Source organism: Aegilops tauschii, chromosome 7 (genome assembly GCF_002575655.3).
Source record: "Aegilops tauschii subsp. strangulata cultivar AL8/78 chromosome 7, Aet v6.0, whole genome shotgun sequence".
Classification (NCBI taxonomy): Eukaryota; Viridiplantae; Streptophyta; class Magnoliopsida; order Poales; family Poaceae; genus Aegilops; species Aegilops tauschii.
In genome coordinates, this window is record NC_053041.3 from 553,423,767 (window position 1) to 553,449,875 (window position 26,109).

The 26,109-nt window shown below is 48.8% G+C and overlaps 1 protein-coding gene across 1 annotated transcript; it reads right to left on the bottom strand.

Moving 5' to 3' along the window:
* Positions 1–23,589: 23,589 nt before the first annotated feature.
* On the bottom strand, positions 23,590–25,477 carry LOC109780341 (uncharacterized). Its single transcript, XM_020338937.3, has 3 exons — positions 24,295–25,477; positions 24,094–24,212; positions 23,590–24,006 (listed from the first exon to the last, which is right to left on the bottom strand). The coding sequence occupies exons 1-3, from the start codon at positions 25,475–25,477 to the stop codon at positions 23,590–23,592; spliced, it is 1,719 nt and encodes a 572-aa protein (XP_020194526.3).
* Positions 25,478–26,109: the final 632 nt, after the last annotated feature.

A 26,109-nucleotide genomic window follows, 5' to 3' on the forward strand; every position in this document is an offset into this window, starting at 1 on the left:
AGATCCTCAATTTCTTTTGAAGCGACAGATTTATGAGAGCCGGAGGCAGACCCGGACCAGTAAAGACGCAGACCTCTCCTCCGGCTTACCCGAAGCATCAAGAAAGTGCCGGACTGAGGTTATCTCCGACTTATATCCTTTTCATCCTTTGGCGGGTGTCACTCGTCAACCACTCAATTCTTCTGATTCAAACTACCAGGGAACTTCACCTTCCTCCGGCGACTCAATGCAGTCTAGCTTGCCGGCTTTCAAAACCGCACCCGGGTAATGATGATCAGCTTACTTTGTGCTTATCTTACTCATGTTTTGCACTAACCCTTTGACTTTCAGTGTACAAGTAAAGCCCGGCAAGAGGGCGAAGAAACATAAGCCGGCCGAAGAGCCGGTCCTGACTGAACCTGATGCTTCTGCTAATGAGCCGCCATCTGCACCAGCTCCGGAAACCGCCACTGCTCCATCTGATGAACAAGTTATGGAAGGCTCTGATAACCCAGAGATCCCCAGCCCGGCTCATCCAGATGACCCGGACGTTGTAATCACCCGGACCGAGTTTGTCGAACCGGGAAGACCCACCGTGTTGGCTAGATGCTCTGCCAAGGAAGAACTTCTGGAACGCCGTAGGGCCAGGCTGGACATCACTGATTATGCTAATCTGAGCATTGGAGATATTGTCTCTGGCTATATTAATCAAGTGCACAACAGCCAAGACCTGGAAATTGATATGGTGAAGCAAATACAGCAAAAGTCTGAGATATGACTCTCTTGCTTACTCCATAGTTATCCTTACCATGCCAGCCCCCAAGTCTATTACTTATGATGAAATATGTTGTAGACTTAATACCGGCTTAATAATCACTGCAAGAAACCAGCTTACCTGGTAACACTCAAGGGCCGGTTTAAACATCATAGTTGAACCGGTTCTTACCTTATTTTAATCAAGTAGTTGAGCAACTTTATGCATTAGCCCCCAAGTGCCAAGTACCTTTGCCTGCAAAGTGCTTGGGACTTATTTTCATGAACCGACACTGTAAATAGAGCTTTTCAGCATACATTAGCCCCCAAGTGCCAAGTGTCTTTGCTTGCAAAGTGCTTGGGACTTAATGTTGCATTATAATCACCCTAACTGTAACCAGGAATTTGTACAGGCCGCCTGCAAGAAATTTGAATTGGAAATCTCTGATCTAAAGAACCACCTGAAGACTAAGGAAAGTGAAACCCAAAAAGCCAACTCCAAATTTGAAGTCAGCATATCTGCACAAGAGAAACTGAAGATGAAGTTTGAAGCAGAAAGAAAAGCCTGGGCGGATGAAAAAACTGCTTTGCTCAGCCGGGCCGAACAAGCGGAGGCCACTCTTACTGAAAGAACCGCCGAGCTATCCGGCTTAAAACGCCATGTATCTCAGATGGTCTCCGCAATCTTTGGTAAGTTACTCTGTAAGTTTCTAACTAGTTTACATCGTTCATTTTCCATAAGTATCTAAGTTGCCATCAGCTCACCTGACTTTGTAATACAGGTCCCAGGAGTTCCAATCTCAACCAGAACGTGCTGACCAAGCTGAAGGCGGTTTATACCTTGGTGGAACAACTTTATACCGGGTCACAACGTGCCTTAGCCGTTGTGGCTCTGTCAAACGAAGTTCCCACTCATCTGGCGGATGTACTCAGGCGGCTTGCCGTGCTTCCTCAATGCTTCCAAGAGTTAAGACGAGCTTCTGCAAGAGCCGGAGCCATAGCCGCTCTAAGCCAGGCCAAGGCGTTTCTTCCGGAGCTAGACCCGGCCGACATCGCCCTTGGGTATCCTAGCTTGAAGGAAGACGGCACTCCTTTTGACCAGAAAGACTTCGCCGCTTGTGTGAAGAGTGTACGCCCGGTGGCCACTTTAATTGGTAATGACACAGACCTTGCCAAATATCAACCGGGCTATGACGCGGAGAATCAGAGGATCCCAACACCTCGTTATGAAGCAGTCAGCCTGATTCCTCCGACTCGTAAGCATACCTTCGCCCCTGAAGTTGACCCAGCCGGGTTAATTGATGATGAAGCTCAATTTGAAGCCTTGAGTGGCATTGACTAGAAATCATCAACCTTCCAGGACATGGGAACAGCCGGAGGAGCGGAGAGGGATGAGCCGGAAGCTTCAACTCAACAAGCACCTTTGATTTCTTAGGCGGCTCATGGTTATGTCTTAAAAACAATGCCTCACCTTTTGGACTCGGGGAGCCCTGTAATAGAGTAGGACGAACACTTAGTTTTGTCGTGCCATCATGCACGTGCGTAGCGCTTAAACCTATTTAAACTGCCCTTTTATATTCTTTCGGTTTATGTTTGATCCTCTGCTTTCCTTAAGTTTAAAGATCTGTCTTTAATTGTCCTACATAGAAAACAAATCACAAGTCTCTAGGCGGCTACCGCATGGAGAGTTATACATTTTACATATAACCCAGAATATGAATCAAAGTCTCAATTATATCTTCGAGATAACCATAACAGCATACCTGCGAGCCTTCAAGTACACTTCCGGTTTATGTAACCCGAATAATGAGGTTGAGAACTCGACTCCGGCTCACCAGCACATATAATGCTTATTATGTGCTATCAACATTATTAATCAAGGTTAAGCCGGCGGAATAAGAACCACCCTTGAATACTTTTGACATCATCAAAAGAACTGGTTTGCAAACCAAGAGATCTCAAAAATTTAGGGGCTTCTGATTCGAATACGACCAGAGAACCGTTCCAAAGGGATTAAGCTAAGATTCGAATGCGATCATATAGCCCCCAGTGGCTGTGGCGTTGCCGATCAAGAGGGTACCGACAGCTATGTTCTCTTTGGTTTGAATACGACCTATGTTTGAACAAGAAGCCCCCAAATGACCTTGAGAGTTGTTTAACGACGCTGATTCGAATACAATCCACGTCGGTTCCCAAAGGGGGTTGAGTTATGATCCAAATATGATCAAGAAAAACTCCCCAATGAGCTCGGCAATATGCCAATCAAGTGGGTATCGACAACTATGTTCTCTTTGGTTCGAATACGACCTATGTTTGAACAGGAAGCCCCCAAGTGATCATATTTTTAACGGCTAGATTCGAATACTATCATAAGCCGGATCAACCTCCAAGTGACCATGTAGTATTACAATGAAAGTAACCATGATACATTTACCTTTTGGAGGAAAAAAGGATAGAGGTCCTGCTTTATTATTTATCACAATATATACATGGCTATAGAAATATGTACATTGTGAGAGCCGGTGGCTCAAGTGTAATAAGGCCGAAGCTGAGCTATGTTCCACGGCCGGCGGGTCTCCTCCTTTGATTTACGTGAATCTTTGTGCTCCCGAACATCGATAAGGTAGTATGACCCGTTGTGCAAGTTCTTGCTGACCACAAAGGGCCCTTCCCAAGGTGGGGATAGCTTGTGTGCATCTGTCTGATCCTGGATGAGCCGGAGCACCAAATCACCTTCCTGAAAGACCCTGGACTTAACCCGGCAGCTGTGATAGCGGCGCAGGTCTTGTTGGTAAATCGCCGAGCGAGCTGCTGCTATGTCACGCTGTTCGTCCAACAAGTGAAGAGCATCTTGATGCGCTTGCTCATTATCCGCCTCGACATAAGCCGCCACTCGAGGCGAATCATGACGGATGTCGCTAGGGAGGACCGCCTCAGCTCCATAAACCATGAAGAAAGGCGTGTAACCCGTAGACCTGTTAGGAGTAGTATTGATGCTCCATAATACGGAGGATAACTCCTCCACCCAACAACCTGGCGTCCGTTACAAAGGGACCAAAAGCCAGGGCTTGATGCCCTTCAAGATTTCCTGATTGGCTCTCTCACCTTGACCATTGGATTGAGGGTGAGCCACTGATGAAACGTCAAGCCGAATATGCTCTCGTTGACAAAATTCCTCCATGGCGCCTTTTGATAGATTGGTACCATTGTCAGTTATAATGCTGTGTGGAAAACCAAAGCGAAATATCACATTTTTCATGAACTGGACCGCCGTGGCTGCGTCACACTTACTAACTGGCTCTGCCTCTACCCACTTTGTGAACTTGTCAACCGCCACCAAGAGGTGGGTCTTTTTATCCTTGGACCTTTTGAAAGTCCCAACCATATCAAGCCCCCAGACCGCAAACGGCCAAGTGATTGGAATCATCCTCAACTCTTGAGCCAGCACGTGAGCCTGTCTTGAGAACTTTTGACAACCGTCACACTTACTGACCAAGTCTTCTGCATCAGCATGAGCCGTCAACCAATAAAAACCATGGCGAAAAGCTTTGGCCACAAGGGATTTTGAGCCGGCATGATGGCCACAATCCCCCTCGTGAATCTCACGTAGAATTTCTTGACCTTCCCCAGAGGAAACACAACGCTGAAAAGCTCCCGTGACACTGCGATGATGCAGCTCGCCATTGATAATTACCATTGACTTAGACCGCCGGGTTATTTGTCTGGCCAAAGTTTCATACTCAGGCAATTCTCCCCGGTTCATATAAGCCAAGTATGGTACTGTCCAATCTGGGATAACGTGGAGAGCCGCCACCAACTGTGCTTCCGGGTCAGGAACAACCAAGTCTTCCTCTGTAGGCAACTTGATAGAAGGGTTATGCAGAGTATCCAAGAAAGTATTAGGCGGCACCGGCTTTCGCTGAGAGCCCAGCCGGCTTAATTCATCAGCTGCCTCTTTCTTTCTGCGATCAATGTGCTCTACTTGGTAACCCTGAAAATGTCCAGCAATGGCATCAACTTCGCGGCGATAAGCTGCCATGAGGGGGTCCTTGGAATCCCACTTGCCTGATACTTGTTGGGCCACCAAATCTGAGTCACCAAAGCATCTTACCCGGCTTAAGCTCATCTCCTTTGCCATCCGAAGACCATGGAGCAAGGCCTCGTACTCACCTGCATTGTTAGTACAGGGAAATATCAACCGTAGGACGTAACAAAATTTGTCCCCTCGAGGGGAAGCTAACACGACTCCAGCCACCGAGCCCTCCAATTGCCTCGACCCATCGATGTGAATAGTCCAGTATGTATTATCCGGTTTCTCTTCAGGCACCTGCAGCTCCGTCCAATCGTTGATGAAATCCACCAATGCTTGGGATTTGATAGCAGTGCGTGGCATGTACTTTAGACCATGAGGCCCGAGTTCTATGGCCCACTTAGCAACTCTTCCTGTGGCTTCTCTGTTTTGGATGATATCTCCTAGGGGAGCAGAACTAACCACAGTGATAGGGTGGCCCTGGAAATAATGCTTAAGCTTCTGGCTTGCCATGAACACCCCATAAACAAGCTTCTGCCAATGTGGATACCATTGCTTAGACTCAATAAGTACTTCACTGACGTAGTAAACCGGCCACTGAACCGGATGTTCCTTACCCGCCTCCTTACGCTCCACCACCACAGCCACACTGACGGCTCGTGTGTTAGCGGCTACATACAACAACAAGGGCTATTTATCGATAGGAGCAGCAAGGACTGGCGGCTCAGCCAGCTGCCTTTTCAAATCCTCAAAAGCCGCATTAGCAGCATCATTCCAGACAAAGTCATCTGTTTTCTTCATCATCTGATATAGTGGCTTGGCCTTCTCGCCCAACCGGCTTATAAACCGACTCAAAGCAGCGATGCGACCCGCCAGATGCTGGACATCATTTATGCACACCGGCTTAGCCAGAGAGGTGATTGCCTTGATCTTCTCCGGGTTAGCTTCAATGCCTCTGTGAGAAACCAGAAAACCCAAGAGCTTGCCTGCAGGAACACCAAAAACACACTTAGCCGGATTAAGCATCATCTTGTAGACCCGGAGATTATCAAAGGTCTCTTTCAGATCATCTACCAAGGTTTCCTTCTCTCTGGATTTTACCACAATATCATCCACATAAGCATGAACGTTGCGCCCAATCTGATTATGGAGACAATTCTGCACGCACCGCTGGTAAGTCGCCTGTGCGCTCTTGAGCCCAAAAGGCATAGACACATAACAGAAGGCTCCAAAGGGAGTGATGAACGCCGTCTTCTCCTGGTCCTTAACTGCCATTTTGATCTGATGGTATCTAGAGTAAGCATCCAAAAAACTTAAACGTTCACAACCTACCATAGCATCAATAATTTGATCAATACAGGGAGAGCAAAAGGATCAGCCGGACAAGCCTTGTTTAAATCCGTATAGTCCACACACATACGCCAGGTGCCATTCTTCTTGAGCACGAGCACCGGGTTAGCTAACCATTCTGGATGAAAGACTTCCACGATAAACCCGGCCGCCAAGAGCCGGGCTACTTCCTCACCAATGGCTTTCCGCCTCTCCTCATTAAACCGCCGGAGGAATTGCCTGACTGGCTTAAATTTCGGATCAATATTGAGAGTGTGCTCAGCGAGTTCTCTTGGTACACCCGGCATGTCAGAGGGTTTCCATGCAAAGATGTCCCTGTTCTCACGGATGAACTCGATGAGCGCGCCTTCCTATTTCGGATCCAGATTGGCACTGATGCTGAACTGCTTAGACGAGTCACCTGGAACAAAGTCAACAAGTTTAGTCTCATCGGCCGACTTAAATTTCATTACCGGCTCATGCTCCGTGGTTGGCTTTTTCAAAGACGTCATATCTGCCGGGTCAACATTATCTTTGTAAAACTTCAACTCCTCTGTTGCACAAACAGATTCAGTGTAAGCAGCGTCACCTTCCTCGCACTCCAAAGCTATCTTTCGGCTGCCGTGAACCGTAATGGTCCCATTGTGACCCGGCATCTTTAGCTGCAAGTATACGTAACACGGCCGCGCCATGAACTTGGCGTAAGCCGGCCGCCCAAATAGAGCATGGTACGGGCTTCTTATTTTAACCACCACGAAAGTCAGTTTTTCCGCCCTTTAGTTGTACTCATCTCCAAAGGCTACTTCCAGTTCGATCTTACCAACTGGATACACCGACTTACCGGGCACCACGCCATGGAAAATAGTGTTGGACTGGTTGAGGTTTTTACCAGTCAACCCCATACGACGGAAGGTCTCATAATAGAGGATGTTGATGCTACTGCCTCCGTCCATGAGCACCTTAGTGAATTTATACCCTCCAACCTGAGGAGCCACCACCAAGGCCAGGTGACCCAGATTATCAACCCCGGGAGGGTCATCTTCCCTACTCCGCACAATAGGCTGCTCAGACCATCTCAAATAATGTGGAACCGCCGGCTCAACAGCAATCACAGCCCTCTTATGAATCTTCTGGTCTCGCTTGCACAGACAAGTAGTAAACACATGATACTGTCCACTATTGAGCTGCTTTGGATTGGTCTGGTATCCCCCCTGCTGCTGCTGCTGATTACCCTGGCTAGATTGCTGATTAAAACCTCCTTGATTACCTTGGAAATTCTAAGGATTGGAATTTGATCCGCCGCCCGGGCCATGAAAGCCGCCGCCGCCTAAGCCACCGCCCTGCCCATTGTTGCCATTAAAAGCGTTGGAATTTTTGAAGGCTTTCATGATTGCGCAGTCCTTCCATAGATGAGTGGTCGGCTTCTCCCTAGAGCCATGCCTTGGGCAGGGCTCATTCAACAATTGCTCAAGCGTCGGGCCTGACCCGCCGGATCGCGGTGGTTGTTACCCTGCGCATTGGTGTTGGCCACAAACTCCATACTGCCATCAGCCTTACGTTTGTTACCTCCCTGGTTCGCTGGGTTATGCTGAGGGCCCTTGCCGTTGCCATTCTTTTTTCCCTTCACTGTCCTTTCATCATCGGACGCAGGATCCTTGGTACTATCAGAGTCGGCGTACTTGACCAGAGCCGCCATCAGCGTACCCATATCATTGCAATCGCGCTTGAGCCGCCCGAGCTTCATCTTCAGGGGTGCAAAACGACAATTCTGCTCCAACATTAAGACTGCAGAGCCGGCATCCATCTTATCAGATGAATGTATTATCTCTTTGACCCGGCGTACCCAATGGGTTGTAGACTCGCCCTCTTGTTGCTTGCAGTTAGTCAAATCCACAATTGACATAGATTGCCTGAATGTATCTTTGAAGTTTTTGATGAACCGGGCTTTTAGCTCTGCCCATGACCCGATAGAATTAGGTGGCAGCCCTTCCAACCAAGTGCGGGCAGTCCCATCCAACATCATGGTGAAGTATTTGGCCATTGCCGCTTCGCTGACCTCCAGCAACTCCATAGCCATCTCGTAGCTCTCAATCCATGCTCCGGGCTGTAAATCCGCCGTGTAATTAGGTACCTTCCTAGGTCCTTTGAAATCCTTGGGCAGACGTTCGTTACAGAGAGCCGGTACCAGACAGGGGACACCTCCGGTCCTCGTAGCTATGCATGCCTCCATAGAGGCCGTTGGATAAACCGGGAGGGGTTGGTAAGCCGTCAGCTGAGCCGCCTGCTCCGCCTCTTGACGTGCTCTGTCTCGGTCTACTGCGTTAAAAACTCCGTTATGCGCCGGGTCATGGCCAGCCGGCAAGTCATGGCGCCGGACGTTGCTTGAGCCGGTCGCTGAAACCGTGTGTCTGCTATAACTTGGGCTCCGGCCTGGGCGAGGGGTCGAATGGATCCTGTCCCGGCTATATGAATATGCCTCCTGTTGTGCCAGAGCCGTCTGCAGAAGTTCTCTGACCCGGTGGGTTTCGACCGCCGTCGGAGAGTCGCCCTCTACTGGGAGAGCCGCCAGTCGCACTGCCGCAGCGATCATGTTCTCCAACGGATTGGAATAGTGACCCGGTGGTATTGGTACATACTGAGGTGGGGCAGTATTCACACGGGGAGGCCCCATCACTTGCGGCTGAACCGGCGTTCCAGCCCCGGGTGCCGTGATTTCTGGCGGGTTGCTGGGCCCTGCCCCAGGCGTGTTGAAGAGGTTTCGAGGATCGTAAACCAGAGGGAGTCGAGATTGAGCCTTCTGATGCCTCCCTCTCATGATCTCATTGGATGCGTTCTGATCCATCGTGAGCCGGAAAGACTGCGCCTGAATCAGTTGAGTCTGGGCGTCTAGAGCCGCCCGTTCTGCAGCCATCCTGATCCCTTCCGCTGCTAGATCCTCCTTGGCTCGTGCTATATCCAGCTTTAACTGTGCCACTTCTGCATCATGTTGAGCTTGATCCACCGAGACAACCGTGGCAGTTAATAGGGCCGTCATCTTATCTGTGAGATCCATTAGCTCCTGAGCCGGCGAGTGCGCAGGGCCCCCTGCTCCAGCGGCGGGGTTTTGAACAGGTTGTGTGCCGGCCATGAAGATTCCAACCCGGCTGGGCGGCTCAAAGGGGTCCGGAATATTGTCGCCATCGGAACAACCCCTGAGCCTGCCTTCTCGAAGTTGATATAACGAGTTGGTCTCATCTGTGGACGACTCGTCGTCAGAGCGAGCGGCCGTCTCATCGCCAGATTCAGATCCTTTAGAAAGTCCTCCATGGACGCATCCCACGAAAGCACGTTTCAAAGCGGGCAGAGCCCGGGCGGGTCTCGCACGCTGTGCCGTCTTGATGAGGTCGGTGCTGATGTCCGGCTCAGGGCCCGGCTCACCGATCTTGCCAATGAACACATGGATTCCGCCGAAGGGGATCCGGTACCCGTACTCGATTGAGCCGGCGTCGGGGCCCCAGTCTGCGTCGTTGATGTAGAGCTTGCCGCGACGACTCTTGGTCATCCGGCCCATAGCGTATCCCTTGAGCCCTTCGAAACTGCCTTTCAAGAACTCAAATCCACCGTGCGCTGGCCCCACGGTGGGCGCCAACTGTCGTGGAATTGTCACGGCAGATGTCCTCGTGCAAGGACTTAGTCGTGGAGCCACCGCAGCAAGGAAGCTTAAAGGGGTTAAACGGGACAAAGGACACGAAGGTTATACTGGTACAGCCCCTTACGGTGAAGGTAAAAGCCTACTCCAGTTGAGGTGGAATTACTTGGGGTTTCGATGACCAGGGAGCTAAACCGTTATGCCTGGCTATCAATCTGATGTTACTTGCCCTCAACCGCCGCCGGGTCGTCCCTTTATATAGAAAGGTTAACGCCCAGTGGCTCTCAGAGTCCCGGCCGGCTCATAAACTGTGTGCGGCTCGGACTCTTAACTATTCTTGCCTTACACTACAAGTGATGCCACAACGGCGGTTTACCACTACGGGCCTTAAGTCGCCTCCGGGCCTTAGACCTATTACTAAACCACCATCGTTAACCTATCCTTGGGCTTCTAAATGAAGAGCCGTCGTAACGTAACCCGGCCCATCTCGGGCGGGTTACACCAGTAGCTATATCCTCAACAAGCGCTTTAAGCTTCAGCTAATAGCCACTACAAGGAGCCTGAAAAAGAAGCAGCAGCAGCTTCAAGCTGCTCAAGACATGCTCAATGACAGATGGAATGATGTCCTAGCAGCCAAGGAACACGGCCTTAAACGCCCAGCCAAAAGTTACCCGAAGCGCAAATTGCTACCTCAGTTCGATGATGAGGCGCCAGAACCCGCACCAGCATCACGCAATGCGGTTGATCGGCCATCGCGTGGCCGAGATAAAACGGCAACCCGAGCCGAAAACCAGACTGTCCCACCTCGCCGTAAAGGCAGGGATAAGACAGCTCAGGGCTATACATATGACCTTCGTCAAGACCTGGACAGTAGAGCAGGACATACAAGATCGATCTACGGATCGCGAGGACGTGCCTTGACACACGAGGACGGCTATCTATTTGGATGTGACAAACCTAGTCACGTCCAGGCCGAAAACCACAGATGGACTCCATCGGAGCTACGTCGCGATGCGGCCCGATATAGAGGCGCCGCACACCCTCTTTGCTTCGCTGACGAAGTAATGGATCATGAATTCCCAGAAGGATTTAAACCCGTAAACATCGAATCATACGATGGAAAACCGATCCCGCGGTATGGATAGAGGATTTCATTCTCCACATCCACATGGCCCGTGGGGATGATCTTCACGCCATCAAATACCTCCCACTAAAACTCAAAGGGCCAGCTCGGCACTGGCTAAACAGTCTGCGTGAAAATTCCATTGGCAGCTGGGAGGACTTGGAAGAAGCTTTCCTTGACAACTTCCAAGGTACTTATGTCCGGCCACCAGACGCCGATGACTTAAGTCACATAGTCCAGCAACCAGGAGAGTCAGCCAGGAAATTCTGGACTAGGTTCCTAACTAAAAAGAACCAGATCATCGACTGTCCGGATGCCGAAGCCCTAGCGGCCTTTAAACATAGCATCCATGACGAATGGCTCGCCCGCCACCTCGGTCAGGAAAAGCCAAAATCCATGGCAGCCCTCACGGAACTCATGACCCGCTTCTGTGCGGGAGAGGATAGTTGGCTGGCCCGTAGCAAAAATACAGCAAGTGCCATGGGTACCTCCGAGGCCAAAAATTGCAACGGCAAGCTCCGACGCAGCAGACACAAACGCTGAAGTAATGGTGACAACACCGATGACACGACAGTCAATGCCGGATTCAGTGGTTCCAAGTTCGGTCAGCGGAGGAAGCCATGGAAAAGAAACAATCAGGGACCATCAAGCTTGGATCGCATACTCGATCGTCCGTGCCAAATCCATGGCACCTCTGATAAACCAGCCAATCATACCAACAGAGGTTGTTGGGTCTTTAAACAGGCCGACAAGTTAAATGCCGAGAACAAAGAAAAGGGATCGCAAAACGAGGACGATGACGAGGAGCCTCGGCAACTGAACACAGGGGGACAAAAGAAGTTTCCCCCAGGTCAAATTGGTGAATATGAGATATGCTACACACATCCCTAAGAGGGAGCACAAGAGCACGCTCAGGGATGTCTATGCGATAGAGCCAGTCGCCCCAAATTTAATCCATGGTCGTCATGCCCGATCACTTTTGATCGACGGGACCACCCGACCAGTATCCATCTTGGCGGTTCAGCCACATTGATCCTTGACCTAATAATTGACGGATTCCACCTAACGCGAGTCCTTATGGACGGCGGAAGCAGCCTGAACCTGCTCTATCAGGATACAGTGCACAAAATGGGCATTAACCCATCACGAATCAAGCCCACAAAGACCACATTCAAAGGATTCATACTAGGTGTAGTGGCTCGCTATACGGGCTCAATTACGCTAGAGGTTGTCTTCGGATCCCCGGACAACTTCAGAAGCGAGGAGTTAATCTTTGCCATCGTCCCTTTTCACAGCTGCTACCACGCACTGCTCGGACGAACCGCATTTGCTTGATTCAATGCGGTGCCTCATTATGCCTACCTCAAGCTCAATATGCCCGGGCCACGCGGCGTCATAACAGTTAATGGAAGCACGGAACGTTCCCTCTGTACCGAGGAACACACCGTTGCCTTAGCAGCAGAAGCACAGAGCGGCCTTTTTAAGCAGAACTTTAATTCAGCGGCCAAGCTCCCGGACACTGTCAAGAGGGTCCGGACCATCCTGCAGCATGACAGCTCGGCTCGTCAGGAGCTTGATTAGCAGTTCGGCCTCTGTCCCAGTCCCGATCAGGTGGCGGCACTAGTACCGCATGTACATAACTACGCAGTCAAAATACCATGGGCATAAACGGAGGCATAACTAGCCGGTGATCCACAATACGGCTCGACTGCTCCAGGGCATACATACTTTCACTTTTATTCGTTTCCTTTCAGGTTTCCTTTCCGCAGACCTTCCCTGATGGCTAGATCACCGGTCCCCTCAAAGGACCAATACACCAAGATGGCAAGAAGCACAAGCGTATTGGGGAATTTCAAGGTGGTTTCGTTAACAATCACTCTACCTGTTTTCAGGACCCACATGCAGCTCTTCCTTGGTTTTTGGCATGTTAAATAGCCTGTTGCTTAATGCACTATTTGTATCAATGCGCTTTGACGTATTAATAAAATTGCAATGAGAACAGATCGAGGCCCAAATTCTGCGGCCCTAGCTCATTACCTTTGCTCCTTTTTTATTTTCCTTTATTCTTTGTTCATAAGCCTTATCAGATAGCACCCGTACACTTTGGTACGTTTCGTATTTGCCAGGGGCTTCATAGCACCCCGCACTATGGCAACAAAAGTCCGAACACTTTCTATAGTACAGTTTGGCACCCCGAATTTAGCACTATATGCATTGGCTCCGAATCATGTCTTTGGACAATAGTTGGGTTGCCCGGCTCCTGTGCTTGCTACCTTACGTTCCGCTATATCGGCTAAGGTAGTAAAGGGATAACTACTGCGATTGTGCCCTGGTTTACCCAAAGGAGCACCTTAGTAGAGAAAGCCGAAAACTGACTGTCATGATGCGGCGAGAGCCGGTCAGCTCTTCGGAGGTTGCAAATCGTTGGAGATTTCATCCGCGTTACGCAAAGGATCGGTACTTCCCGATCAGGCGCTGATAAGCGCTCTAGTTAGAATACTAGGTGCTGCGCCAACATTTTTATTGTCAAAGTCCTATGGCTAAGTGAGGGCGTTAAAGTCGCATAGTCTGATTGCCTGGTTCGTTGCGCTAAACAACTCCTTCAAGGACCATATAATTGGATCAAGAGTGTTTAGATTCCATCCCGAACACCCCCGTGTTGGGGAACGTAGTAATTTCAAAAAAAATTCCTACGCACACGCAAGATCATGGTGATGCATAGCAACGAGAGGGGAGAGTGTTGTCCACGTACCCTCGTAGACCGACAGCGGAAGCGTTATCACAACGCGGTTGATGTAGTCGTACGTCTTCACGATCCGACCGATCAAGTACCGAATGCACGGCACCTCCGAGTTCTACACACGTTCAGCTCGATGACGTCCCTCGAACTCCGATCTAGCCGAGTGTTGAGGGAGAGTTTCGTCAGCACGACGGCGTGGTGACGATGATGATGTTCCACCGACGCAGGGCTTCGCCTAAGCTCCGCAACGGTATTATCGAGGTGTAATTTGGTGGAGGGGGCACCGCACATGGCTAAGAGATCTCAAGGATCAATTGTTGTGTCTCTGGGGTGCCCCCTGCCCCCGTATATAAAGGAGCAAGGAGGAGGCAGCCGGCCAAGGGAAGAGGCGCGCCAAAGGGGGGAGTCCTACTCCCACCGGGAGTAGGACTCCTCCTTTCCTTTTGGGAGTAGGAGAAGGGAAGGGGGAAGGAGAAAGAAGGAAGGGGGCGCCCCCCTTCCCTAGTCCAATTCGGACTAGATCATGGCCCATTAAGGCCCAAGACGAATTCCCGTAACTCTCCGGTACTCCGAAAAATACCCGAATCACTCGGAACCTTTCCGAAGTCCGAATATAGTCGTCCAATATATCGATCTTTACGTCTCGGCCATTTCGAGACTCCGCATCATGTCCCCGATCTCACCCGGGACTCCGAACTCCTTCGGTACATCAAAACTCAATAAAACTGTCATCGTAACGTTAAGCGTGCGGACCCTTCGGGTTCGAGAACTATGTAGACATGACCGAGACACCTCTCCGGTCAATAACCAATAGCGGGACCTAGATGCCCATATTGGCTCCCACATATTCTACGAAGATCTTTATCGGTCAGACCGCATAACAACATACGTTGTTCCCTTTGTCATCGGTATGTTACTTGCCCGAGATTCGATCGTCGGTATCTCGATACCTAGTTCAATCTCGTTACCGGCAAGTCTCTGTACTCGTTCCGTAATACATCATCCCGCAACTAACTCATTAGTCACAATGCTTGCAAGGCTTATAGTGATGTGCATTACCGAGTGGGCCCAGAGATACCTCTCCGATAATCGGAGTGACAAATCCTAATCTCGAAATACGCCAACCCAACAAGTACCTTTGGAGACACCTGTAGAGCACCTTTATAATCACCCAGTTACGTTGTGACGTTTGGTAGCACACAAAGTGTTCCTCCGGTAAACGGGAGTTGCATAATCTCATAGTCATAGGAACATGTATAAGTCATGAAGAAAGCAATAGCAACATACTAAACGATCGGGTGCTAAGCTAACGTAATGGGTCATGTCAATCACGTCATTCTCCTAATGAGGTGATCCCATTAATCAAATGACAACTGATGTCTATGGCTAGGAAACATAACCATCTTTGATTAACGAGCTAGTCAAGTAGAGGCATACTAGTGACACTCTGTTTGTCTATGTATTCACACATGTATTATGTTTCCGGTTAATACAATTCTAGCATGAATAATAAATATTTATCATGATATAAGGAAATATATAATACTTTATTATTATTGCCTCTAGGGCATATTTCCTTCACCCCGTACTACCTACGTGGGCGCAGAAGCCGACGACTGGCCAATCCTCAGATTTCATACAACACGGCCGCACAAGAGGTAAAATTTTCATATCACAAAATTATCTTTGTTCCATAATACAGGGTGAGGAAAAATATGAATGTATTCATTCAAAGATTACGTCCTTCGCACAATGATCCGAAACAATGCGGGACCCCTCCAAGACATCTCCAAAGTATCGCTCGGGTGTGTGGTGCTCCTTGCCCTCAGGCGGCCCCTCGGTCGCTAACTTGATGGCGTCCGCTTTTCCCACCACACCTTGACATAGGAGAAGGCCAGGCGCGCGCCCTCGATGCAGATGGACCGCTTGACGGCGTCCAGCCAATTACAGGCATCCACCAGCCACTTCACGAGGCCGAAGTAACTGCTGGGTATAGCTTCGGCTCGCCACAACCAGATTATTAAATCCTTCATGGACAGTTCGGCCACCCTGTGCAGCTCGACCAGCTGTTTTAGCTGATCGGTGAAGGGCACCGGATGGTCTGGCGCAAGATATTGCGACCAGAATAGCTTCTCCGTGGAGCTCCCTTCTTCGGCTCGGAAGAACTCCGCGGCGTCGGACACACTGCATGGCAGATCGGCAAAAGCCCCTGGAGAACGCCGAATCCGGCTTAGTAAAAGATATTTCCTCTTCACATTCTTGCTTTGCATGCTAAAAGCCTTACCCGCCGCAATCTTCCTGGCCTCCTGGATCTCCTGGAGGGCACCTCAGGCCTCATTCCGGGCCATCTCTACGCTCTGACGAGCCTTGGCGAGTTCGATCTCTTGAACTGACGCATCACGCTCCAAGGTCTCGCACTTTCTCACTGCGTCTTGGAGCTCTTGCTGGACCTCATTGACCCGGGCCTTGAGCTTCTTACAGGCGGCCTGCTCCTTGACAGCCTTCCCCTTGGCTTCGGCCAGTGCCTTTTTTAGGGCCTCGACCTTGGTCGTCGCTTCTATACATATCATGACACTTCTGTCAATGCACATCATGCTGCTTTTTTCGAATATATAACGAGTTATCACATACCTTGTTTTTCTTGGAGCTGCCTCCTCACCTGGTCGAGCTCCTCCTCGGCCTGCTCCAGTCTCTGCTTTAGTCCAGATACTTCAGCAGTATGTGAGGCTGCAGCCAACAGCGACGCCTATGTATGCATTTCAGACAAATTTAGTTAGCTTCCTGCAATAAATGATTGATCCTCTGTCCAACTCTTTCTTTCCGAACACTGGACAATGTCTCAGGGGCTACTGTCTATATCGGGATTTTCTCTTTTTGTGTCGCTTACCTCAAAGCCCGTCAGCAGGCTGCTGCAGGCTTCGGTTAGTCCGCTCTTGGCAGACTGAACCCTTTCAATTACCGTGCCCATAAGGACACGGTGCTCGTCCACAATGGAAGCGCCTCGCAGCGCTTCCAGCAGATTATCCGGTGCCCCTGGTTGGACAGGGGTCATCGGCGGAATGGGCATACCCCCATCTTTCGAAGGAGGTTGCACACCTGATTCCGGAGCCATATTGGTCTCCGAAATCGTATTCGGCTGAGGGCCGAACTGAGTACGGACCTCATCACCAGTCTCCGCGGGGATCGGCTCCCACTGGTGTTCGGTGACGGAGGCTTCGCCTTCTGGCGCCCCCTGAACCTCCCCCCGGCCTGGGAAGGTCCTTCAGGACAACACCTCGGCGTTGCCCTTGGCCTCGGGGGAGTGAGCGGTCGGCGGTGACGCGCTGGCCATCGCCCTTGAATCCAACGAACCTCCTGTTGAGGATCGCTAGAAGCTGTCGTGGGCCGGACTGCAAGTGCATAATTAATCATGTCAATACAATAAAGAAGAGAGGCCCGATATATGGGTATGTACGAGTCCTAGCACTTACGACGCAGCCCGAGGCTTAGGGCGGGGGCGTCACTCTGGACTGCTGTCGACGTCCCATGCGGAGTTATCCGCGAGGGAGCCCTTCCCTTTCTTGGACGTCTCCGCCTCCAGGTTCGTGGAGGCCGCCCTTTTCTTCATTCCCTCCTCAGGGGGAGGGTTGTTCTCCTCCTCCTCCTCGTCGTTGTCCTCGGTGGTGGAGGAAAGGGTCACTTCGTCTTCGGACGTCACGTCCGAAGCACCCTTGCAACGAGGGCCACCTTTGGCCCCCTTGTCCTTCTTCTTGGCCTTCTTTTCCAGTGGCCTATAGGGCACCAGGACCAGCATCTTCGCCAGAAGCAGGATGACTGGCTCTTCGGGCAACGGAGCCAAACTATGGATCCGCTCCGCTCTCTCCATCCACTCCTAAGAAAATACAGCAAAGGTTAGGCATCCTCCTTGAGGAAACAAGTAGAAGGTACGCCTTAAGAAAAGGGGAACTCGCCTTGGGTGTGGTCGTGCCCACAGTCCGAATCTATGACCGGCGGCTTCTCGTTGCCCTTCAAGAGAAACTTCCAGGCACCTTCGTGAATAGTTCTGAAGAGCCCTTTTAGGGTCTGGTGCTTCACAGGATCGTATTCCCATAAAGGGACGCTTCGGCGTTGGCAGGGGAGAATCCGGCGAACCAGCATCACCTGGATCACGTCGACGAGCTTGACGTATTTATCCACCATACTCTGAATTCGCGTTTGCAGCGCTATCAACTCGTCTGATGCTGGCCAGTTGGGGCCTTTCTCCTTCCAGGAGGTGAGCCGCATCGGGAGCCGCCGCCCAAGTGGTGTCGCGCGGCTCTGTGATGTAGAACCACTGCTTCTACCACTCCTTGACAGTCTCCACAAAAGTGCCTATGGGCCAAGTGACGTTGGGCATCTTGCTCACCATGGCGCCTCCACACTCTGTGTGCTGGCCGTCCACCACCTTTGGCTTCACGTTGAAGACCTTGAGCCATAGGCCAAAGTGGGGATGGATACGGAGGAAGGCCTCGCACACGACAATGAATGCCGAGATGTTGAGGAAGGAGTTTGGGGCTAGATCATGGAAATCTAGCCCGTAATAGTACATCAGTCTGCGGACGAAGGGGTGAAATGGAAACCCCAATCCGTGGACGAAGTGAGGGAGGAAAACTACCCTCTTGGTAGGCTTCGGGGTGGGGATGACTTTCCCCTTGGTGGGCAGACGGTGGGCGATTCCTTTCGCCAGGTACCCCGCTGCCGGGGGCTGGGTGATGTCCTTCTCCTTGACGGAGGAGACCATCCACTTGCCTTGGCCTCCGGATCCGGACATGGCTGAGTGCTTGTTTGAGGTGGAGAAGATGGGAGCTTGGGCGCTGGAGCTCGAGAATGGAAGGACAGAAGGCGTGGGTGAAGAAGGAGAATCCTTATCTCCTTATAAAGGCCGTGAATATCGAACGCCTCCCCACTCGCCCTAAAACTCGCCCATTCCCAAGGATTGTGTAAACGGCACGGTTGGGTTACCCAAGCCCGTATTGATGAGAATCCCGCAATAAGGGGACATGATCTCTGCTTTGACAAGACGTGCCAATGGAAACCGCGTCCCGAAACGTGGAGCGGCAGACAAAAAACGGTTCGAAATTATGACCGGGCAGACGTGACGTCATGCTACAAAAAGTTGTCAGTGGATTGGACTCGTGGAATATTATATTCTCTATTCGGTGGTGTGTGGTGTGTGTGTTACAGGTCCGGACACGTTCAATACATCCGAAGACTATCTTGGAGTTCGGAAGGAGGAACCCGCCTTGCAATGCCAAAGATAGATCTACGCGCCAGATACCTTGTCATTGAAGCCAGGTTCAGGGGCTACTGAGGGAGTCCTGGACTAAGGGGTCCTCGGGCGTCCGGCCTGTTAGCCATGGGCCAGACCGATGGGCTGTGAAGATGCAAAGACCGAAGACTACACCCGTGTCCGGATGGGACTCTCCTTGGCGTGGAAGGCAAGCTTGGCGACCAAATATGTAGATTCCTTTCTTTGTAACCGACCTTGTGTAACCCTAGATCCTCCCGGTGTCTATATAAACCGGAGGACTTAGTCCGGGGGAGATATACATGACGATAGTTATACAGGCTAGGCCTCTAGGGTTTTAGCCATTACGATCTCGTGGTAGATCAACTCTTGTAATACTCATATTGACCAAGATCAATCAAGCAAGAAGTAGGGTATTACCTCCATAGAGAGGGCCCGAACCTGGGTAAACATCGTGTCCCCTGAGTCTTGTTACCATCGATCTTAGACGCACAGTTCGGGACCCCCTACCCGAGATGCGCCGGTTTTGACACCGACAGCACCCACTCAAAGAAGCGACTCGAAAGCCATTCTTTAATTTAGTAAGTTTATCACAGGCATATCATTTTATTACATACAACAGGTCATCAACCCACAACGACAACAAGGATACATTATAAATACTAAAGTTTTCATCACACAACAAATAACAAGCAATGAAATGAACTTCAACTCAACCAATCCTCGGCATTGGAAACGCTTTCTTTGAACCACAAGTGATCCTCTGGGAAGGGCCAGCTACTGTCAATCTCGAGACCAACGCAGGACTGATCATCCAGGCTGAAGCGGCCTACTATATCACGACCAGGGTAGGGAACCACCGCAAGGTCCAACATATAGATAAAGTTGCTTCTCATAAATGGTAGTAGTAACGTTGTGTCAACAGAAGTTGGATCGCCTCTCACCATCATTGGATAGTTTTGTCCAAGGAAGAGCGAGTTTTCTCCAAGACTATCAATACTGTACCAGGGAGAACGTGTTGGCGCTAGCACACTAGTATCCATCCCGAATACCATGCAATGGGTGTTTGAATAGGTCCGGAGAGTGCTACCATGGGAGACAACACCTGCTTCCTTAGTAGTAACATCAGCAGTGGGTTGTATACAGACAAGAAGGGGTGATCCGTCGGAATTAGTTGCCAGCCACCACTGAGTATATGGGCCCTGCTCGTCCTCATGCTCGTGATCTTCACCATCGTCATCTCCCCCTTGGTTATAAATTTTTTCAAGTATAGGTGGTGGAATGTTCACATGACCTTGGAAACACAAGAAGAAGGTTAATTAGTAGAGAAGGGAAACTTGCTAACTCGCATGCATGTGGATGAAACAATTATAATTATGGTGGAAGACAAACGTACCGAAACTACGAGGATCCCATGCAAAAACAGTGCCACAAGTGGTGGCAGCAAACAAAAGACCCTCGTATTGAATTGCATCATAGTACACATCCGTGTATAGAAACTGATTTTTGAGCAATATCCATCTAGTCGAACCATGAAGGACGGCAATAAGCTTGTCGAGGATAGCAACAACTTCATAGTTCTTGTAATTTCAAGAGCGGTTGGGAACTCGACAAATTGCTATCTTCCGTAGACGACAGCCACCATGATCGTATTTGAACATACGTAGATCATTTGTGTGCTCAACCTCAGGGCACTCTGAGATTTTTGGAAGTGGAATCCGCTGACGAGTGTACACATTCACAAGTTCCCACTCGCAATTGTACCCAATATAAACAACCCAATCTCCATTTGTGCCAGCCCAGGCCTTACCCTTAAGCGATGGCATCTTGACACCCCCCCGTATCATTATCAAGTGGCATCAACTTGCACAAAGCGAGGCCTCCGTCGTCTTCTCCCATGCGAACAGGCTTATAGCGAAGAAGATAAGGGAGATCAAACCGCTCTGGACCCTTGGGTTCCTTGTAATGATGTTATTAGTTGAGTCGAGAATGGTCTTGAACGAACCTGCCATGCTAGCCGAGGTGATGACGTCACACCGATCAATGAGTTCCCGCACCACGTCATCTTTCAGATTGGGGCAAGAATAACGGGGTCGTTTACAGCTTTTTCCCTCCATGTAGAAGACGATCGAACAATGGCAGAAGGAAGGGTGCAGGCAAATGGAGGAGGGAGGAAGAGCGTGCGATAGCAGTTCCAAATCGAGAGGGAAAGGCGAAGAGTCGGTGGACGATTGCCAGTTTGCCACGGTACACGAAGAGGCGCCCGGCCTACACGTCCTTTCGGAAATTGTACAAAAGGACTCGCCGTCGTCTCACTGACATGTTGGAACTGGACCACATGTCAACGAAACATGGTGTGTAATTTCTCGTGCAAAATGCGATCTGGCCGCATTGGCCTGAGGTGCCGCATTAGTTATCGACCTTTTTTTAACATACAATCTGAGTGGATAGCTCCTATGGTCATCACACATGAGCGGATATATAGTTGGGCTAGGTGGGCAGGCAGCAACAATCTAAGTGCTAAAAGAGTTGATCCAATGCTTTGGTTTTGTTTGGATTTTCCAACTATGACCATTGGATAGAGTGAATCAATGGCTTACGTTCAAAGTTATTCTCATATTATAGAATGGTATAGGAATCTGGAGAGATTTGGTTGATTTTATATCGCTGAATAATATAAAATATTATGAGTGCAGACGCTCCACCCCCGAGGTTTGTTGCTCCTTCTCGGTCGTCGGGAATCTATGTTCTTCCACTCTTTCGTCTAAGACATGAGGTTTGTTCATCCTTTTGCCGACACGCGGGACATCTATATGCCTCAATTTTATAAAATCATATTATATGCCTCCATGACACGCGGGACATCTAGCATCAAGGTGGCGTGTCATGCAAGAAAGTGGAGATATACAGTGCGTAAGTGAGTCGTGCACTTCGATGGCACCTAGTACTACGCAAAAAAAATCTCCTCGATGGCACGTGAATAGTGCATGTACTCAATGACAGAGCACGGGATGGTAGCCATGGACATGGTCGGCCCTTTTCGAAGAGAGTACTAATAGATAACTTTGATGTCTCCCGTCAACTCATAGAACGACGAGAAGCTTGCTTAATACGCCTTCTCCCTCGCCAACGCGTGCGCGGTGGCTCGCAGCACGAGGAGAAACTTTTGCTTACAAGCGGTGAAGGTGCAGCAGTCCATTTGGTGTCAGATTGCCAGAAGTACTACTGTAGTACTATTATTATTGTTCGACTTCCGGAAGAGGAGAAGAGCCAAGCGCAAGGTCACCTACTAACCTAGTATAGTACTACTATAGTCAAAGTTGGTCCACCTTTTTAGAGCATGGTTAATTAATATAGGCGGCTCTTGCAGCGGCACATCATTTAGAGCAAGTACTCTCTTCATAGGAACAAAGGAAGTGAAACAAAAGTTGGAGTGGATGCTTGATTGCCAATTAAAACATGATTACATAGGAAAAAAATCCTATAGCATTCTATCCTATGAATCAAACGACCAATGTAGGAAAATTATGAGGGGGGTCTCTCCAACAGTGTTCCTCGGCTTGCACCTAGCATCATGGTGGTTGAACTTGGAGTCATTCATCTGGTACAGGTGGCATCTCAGATCTAGACACAAGGTGACGCGACCTCTCACTTCCTCCGCCATTTGAAGTGGCGCGTCGGTGGAGGGCTAGCATACTCCAATATTAGGTTGGCTCTATGTCATGTGGCAACTTCATATACAAACCGGATGCTGGCTATACTACTACGGTACTCACACTCCAAGAAGGGACTCGAAAACCATTCATAAATTGAGTCTATGAGATGCATTGGCAAACGTACCATTCATTACATACAACAAGTCATCAACACACAACGACAACGAGGATACATGTTGGATTATAGATTATTTCCAACAAAACATTCTAGTAAATACTGAAGTTTTCATTACACAACAAATAACAAGCAATGAAATGAACTTGAACTCAACCAATCCTCGGCGGTGGAAACGCTTGCTTTGAACCATAGGTGCTCTGGGAAGGGCCAGCTATTGTCAATATCGAGAGCAACGCAGGACTGATCATCCAGGCTGAAGCGGCATATATCAGGACAAGGGTAGGGAACCACCACAATGTCTGAGGTATAGATACAATTGCTTCTCATAAATGGTAGTAACATTGTGTCAACAGCAGCTGGATAGCCTTTCACCATCATTGGATAGTTTTTTCCAAGGAAGAGCGAGTTTTCTCCAAGACTATCAATACTGAACCAGGGAGAAGGTGTTGGCGCTAGCACACTAGTATCCATCCCGAATACCCTGCAACGGGTGTTGGAATAGGTTCGGAGAGGGCGACCATGGGAGACAACACCTGCTCCCTCAGTAGCAATGTTTAAAATTGCCGGCTATTGAAAAAAGCGGCACCCACTAGCGGCAGCAATGAGCAGCTATGCCAAATAGCAGTTTTGCAGAATACATGCAAGAGTTTCGAAAATAAGTGCAAGATACATGTCGAACTATAGAAATTCAGCATTGATTAAATAGTTGAGACAAACAGGAATATAATAACTGAACCATAAGATCATCCATTAGGCCAACATTCAGCAATCGTCTCAAGCGACAAAGCAAATAGTTCGGTAGACATTGGACCGTCTCAAGCGACAAAGAAAATAGTTCGAAACTGGACACAGACTGCTAGTAAGTTTTGCAGATAAATAATCCATAAAGGTAGTGGTGCATTCTCTTCTATTCTTCTCCAGAATCTGAAGGAGACTTATCAGACTCCGATTCAGAAGAAGAAGCAACTTGCGGCATTGTTTCAACACGCATAGCCATCAAGGACTGCAGGCTCACGGTCTTGATTTTCTTCCTAGGCCGACAACTCCTCTTCCTTTTGGCTTTTCCCTGTGATGATGATGCCCTGTTTGGTGCCTCTTCCGATGCATCTTCATGAGCTTTCTCTTGTTCTTCATCAGCTTCTGCAGTTGGTTCTTTCCCAGTGATGAACTCATTTTCATAATTAGCAAGAACATCATCTACTTCTTTCTCTATGGGATCTCTGTTTTTGTTCTCTCTCTTGTTCCTTAGTTTAGAGTTGAATTTCACAAACACAAGATCCCTCATCCTGTCATGCAGCAGCCTATTGCACTTCTTTGTATGAACCTAAAAGTTCATAAAAATTAAATACTTATAACAAATGTAGAAAATAGAAAACCCAATTGTATAAACTACAAACATATAATTTGTTACCTCTTCGAAAGCTGACCAGTTCCTCTCACAAGCTGATGAGCTACATGTCAAATTAAGAATCCTAGATGCCAAAGTTCTCAACTTTGGTGTGCTGGTGCCATGGTTCAGCCACCATTTTGCTGCACATTATACAAGTTAATAGTTAAAGAAATGGAAACAGAAGCATTTTATTCATCAACCATATTAGCTACAATAACTAACCTGGATTAAAATTCTTGTTTCTCCTTTGCCTTATATCAATCTCATGGCCGAAAGATCCTTGCTGATCTTGATACATGTTGAGTTCTTCAATTACAGTGTCTTGGGTTTCTTCGTCCTCAATCATCTTGCAAATGCATGTAATAACAGCAGCTCTAAATGATCCATCATGCTCAATCTCTGACTTGTTTGGGTAATAATAGTGAGGATTCAAATAGTAGCCAGCCAAGTGGAGAGGAGTCTTGAGCTTGCTGTCCCACCTTTTATCAATGATGTCCCAAGCAACTTTGTACTTGCTCTCATCATTATCAAACCTCACAGCAATATGTTTCTTTGCATCAAGTATTAATCCATGGAAGAATCCCATTGCAGGAACATCACTGTCCATTCTGCGAAGCACATTAGCCATTGGCTCGAAGAAATTAACAGCCATGTCAACATGTTTCCAAAAAACTTCAGATCGCACCACTTTGAGTGCTTTTTTCCCCTTTGCCTTTGTCAAGTATGAACCTAGTTCATTCATCTCATCTGATTTGAAGAGCCTTGTCAACTCCTTCTTGTTGTCTAGCAAACTTTTCAGATTTAAGTAAGCAGTGGCAAACCAAGTAACACCAGAGCGAACCAAGTCCTTCCCAAGAAATTTCCGTATCAAATCCAATACCCTTGTATGAGCATACAAGAAGCTAGTCACTTCTCTTGCACTTGAAATATTTTTTGCAACTGGTCCAAGCTTCCCAAGATCCTCCAGCATGAGATCTAGGCAGTGAGCAGCACATCCATTCCAAAATATGGATGATCTCTTTGCTGTTAGCATACTAGCTGCTGATACATTCACACTAGCATTATCAGTCACCACTTGCACAACATTTTCTTCACCTATTTCTTCTATGCATTTGTCCACCAAGTCAAATATGTATTTGCCATCTTTTCTGTCACCGGAGCAGTCCACCGAATCACTGAAGCAAACACCATGAGCACTGTGCACAACTAAATTCATAACTCCCCTGCCCTTCTTATCTGCCCATGCATCAGTCATAACCGTGCAACCTGTGAGCTCCCATGATTCCTTATGATTCTTGAATCCATCCAGCACCTTCTGTTTCCTCTTCTGCAAAAATGGTCCACTCATCTCATATGGACTAGGCCCTCTCAAGTCCTTGCCAAACTGTCCGATGGACTCAAGCATATGAGCAAAGCTAGGGAGGGTGACAGTGTTGTGAGGAATGCTAGCTTCATAGAAAAACTGGCAAATATACTCACAAACTCTATCCCTTTTCTCTTCTCTTTTCATAGTTGACAACTTTGATTGGACCTTCTGGCTAACGTTGAATCCCCTTTGATTATTGCGAACAGACTCTTCTATAGATGTATTCTTGTAAAACTTATCAATAGTGGCACTGCCACTACCTACCACAGCTCCAGAGTTACTCGTCCCACTACGTCTTGTTGACTTCAGCAACACAACATCATTCCTCTCAAAGTCAGAATCATCCCCACTACCCCTTTCATCATCTGAGTTCTCTATATTAATTGCAGATCGAACCCTTTGCACTTCATCCTTCTTCTTTTGCTTGTCACCACTCTTCTTCGTAAGAAAAGCAATAATCTCTTCCTTCACATCAGCTGGAATCTTCTTACATTTAATAGCATTGAAGCCAGTAATGCAAGCAAGATGGTACTTCCTTCTAGTAATTCCACCTTTCAATAGCTTGTCACAAAAATTGCACTGCAAATGGTACTTCTTGTTCACATCTGGGGCAAAACAGTACGCATATGCAGGGTCATCGGACGTTACTGCTTGCCTTGCTTGTGTTTGGG

Excerpts from the sequence above, each read along its gene's own strand:
- LOC109780341 (XM_020338937.3), bottom strand. The coding sequence starts at position 25,477 with ATGCTTGAGTCCATCGGACAGTTTGGCAAGGACTTGAGAGGGCCTAGT. Across the intron at positions 24,213-24,294 it reads AAACAAGAATTTTAATCCAG|CAAAATGGTGGCTGAACCAT; the intron begins GTTAGTTATTGT and ends TATAATGTGCAG. Across the intron at positions 24,007-24,093 it reads ACTGGTCAGCTTTCGAAGAG|GTTCATACAAAGAAGTGCAA; the intron begins GTAACAAATTAT and ends ATGAACTTTTAG.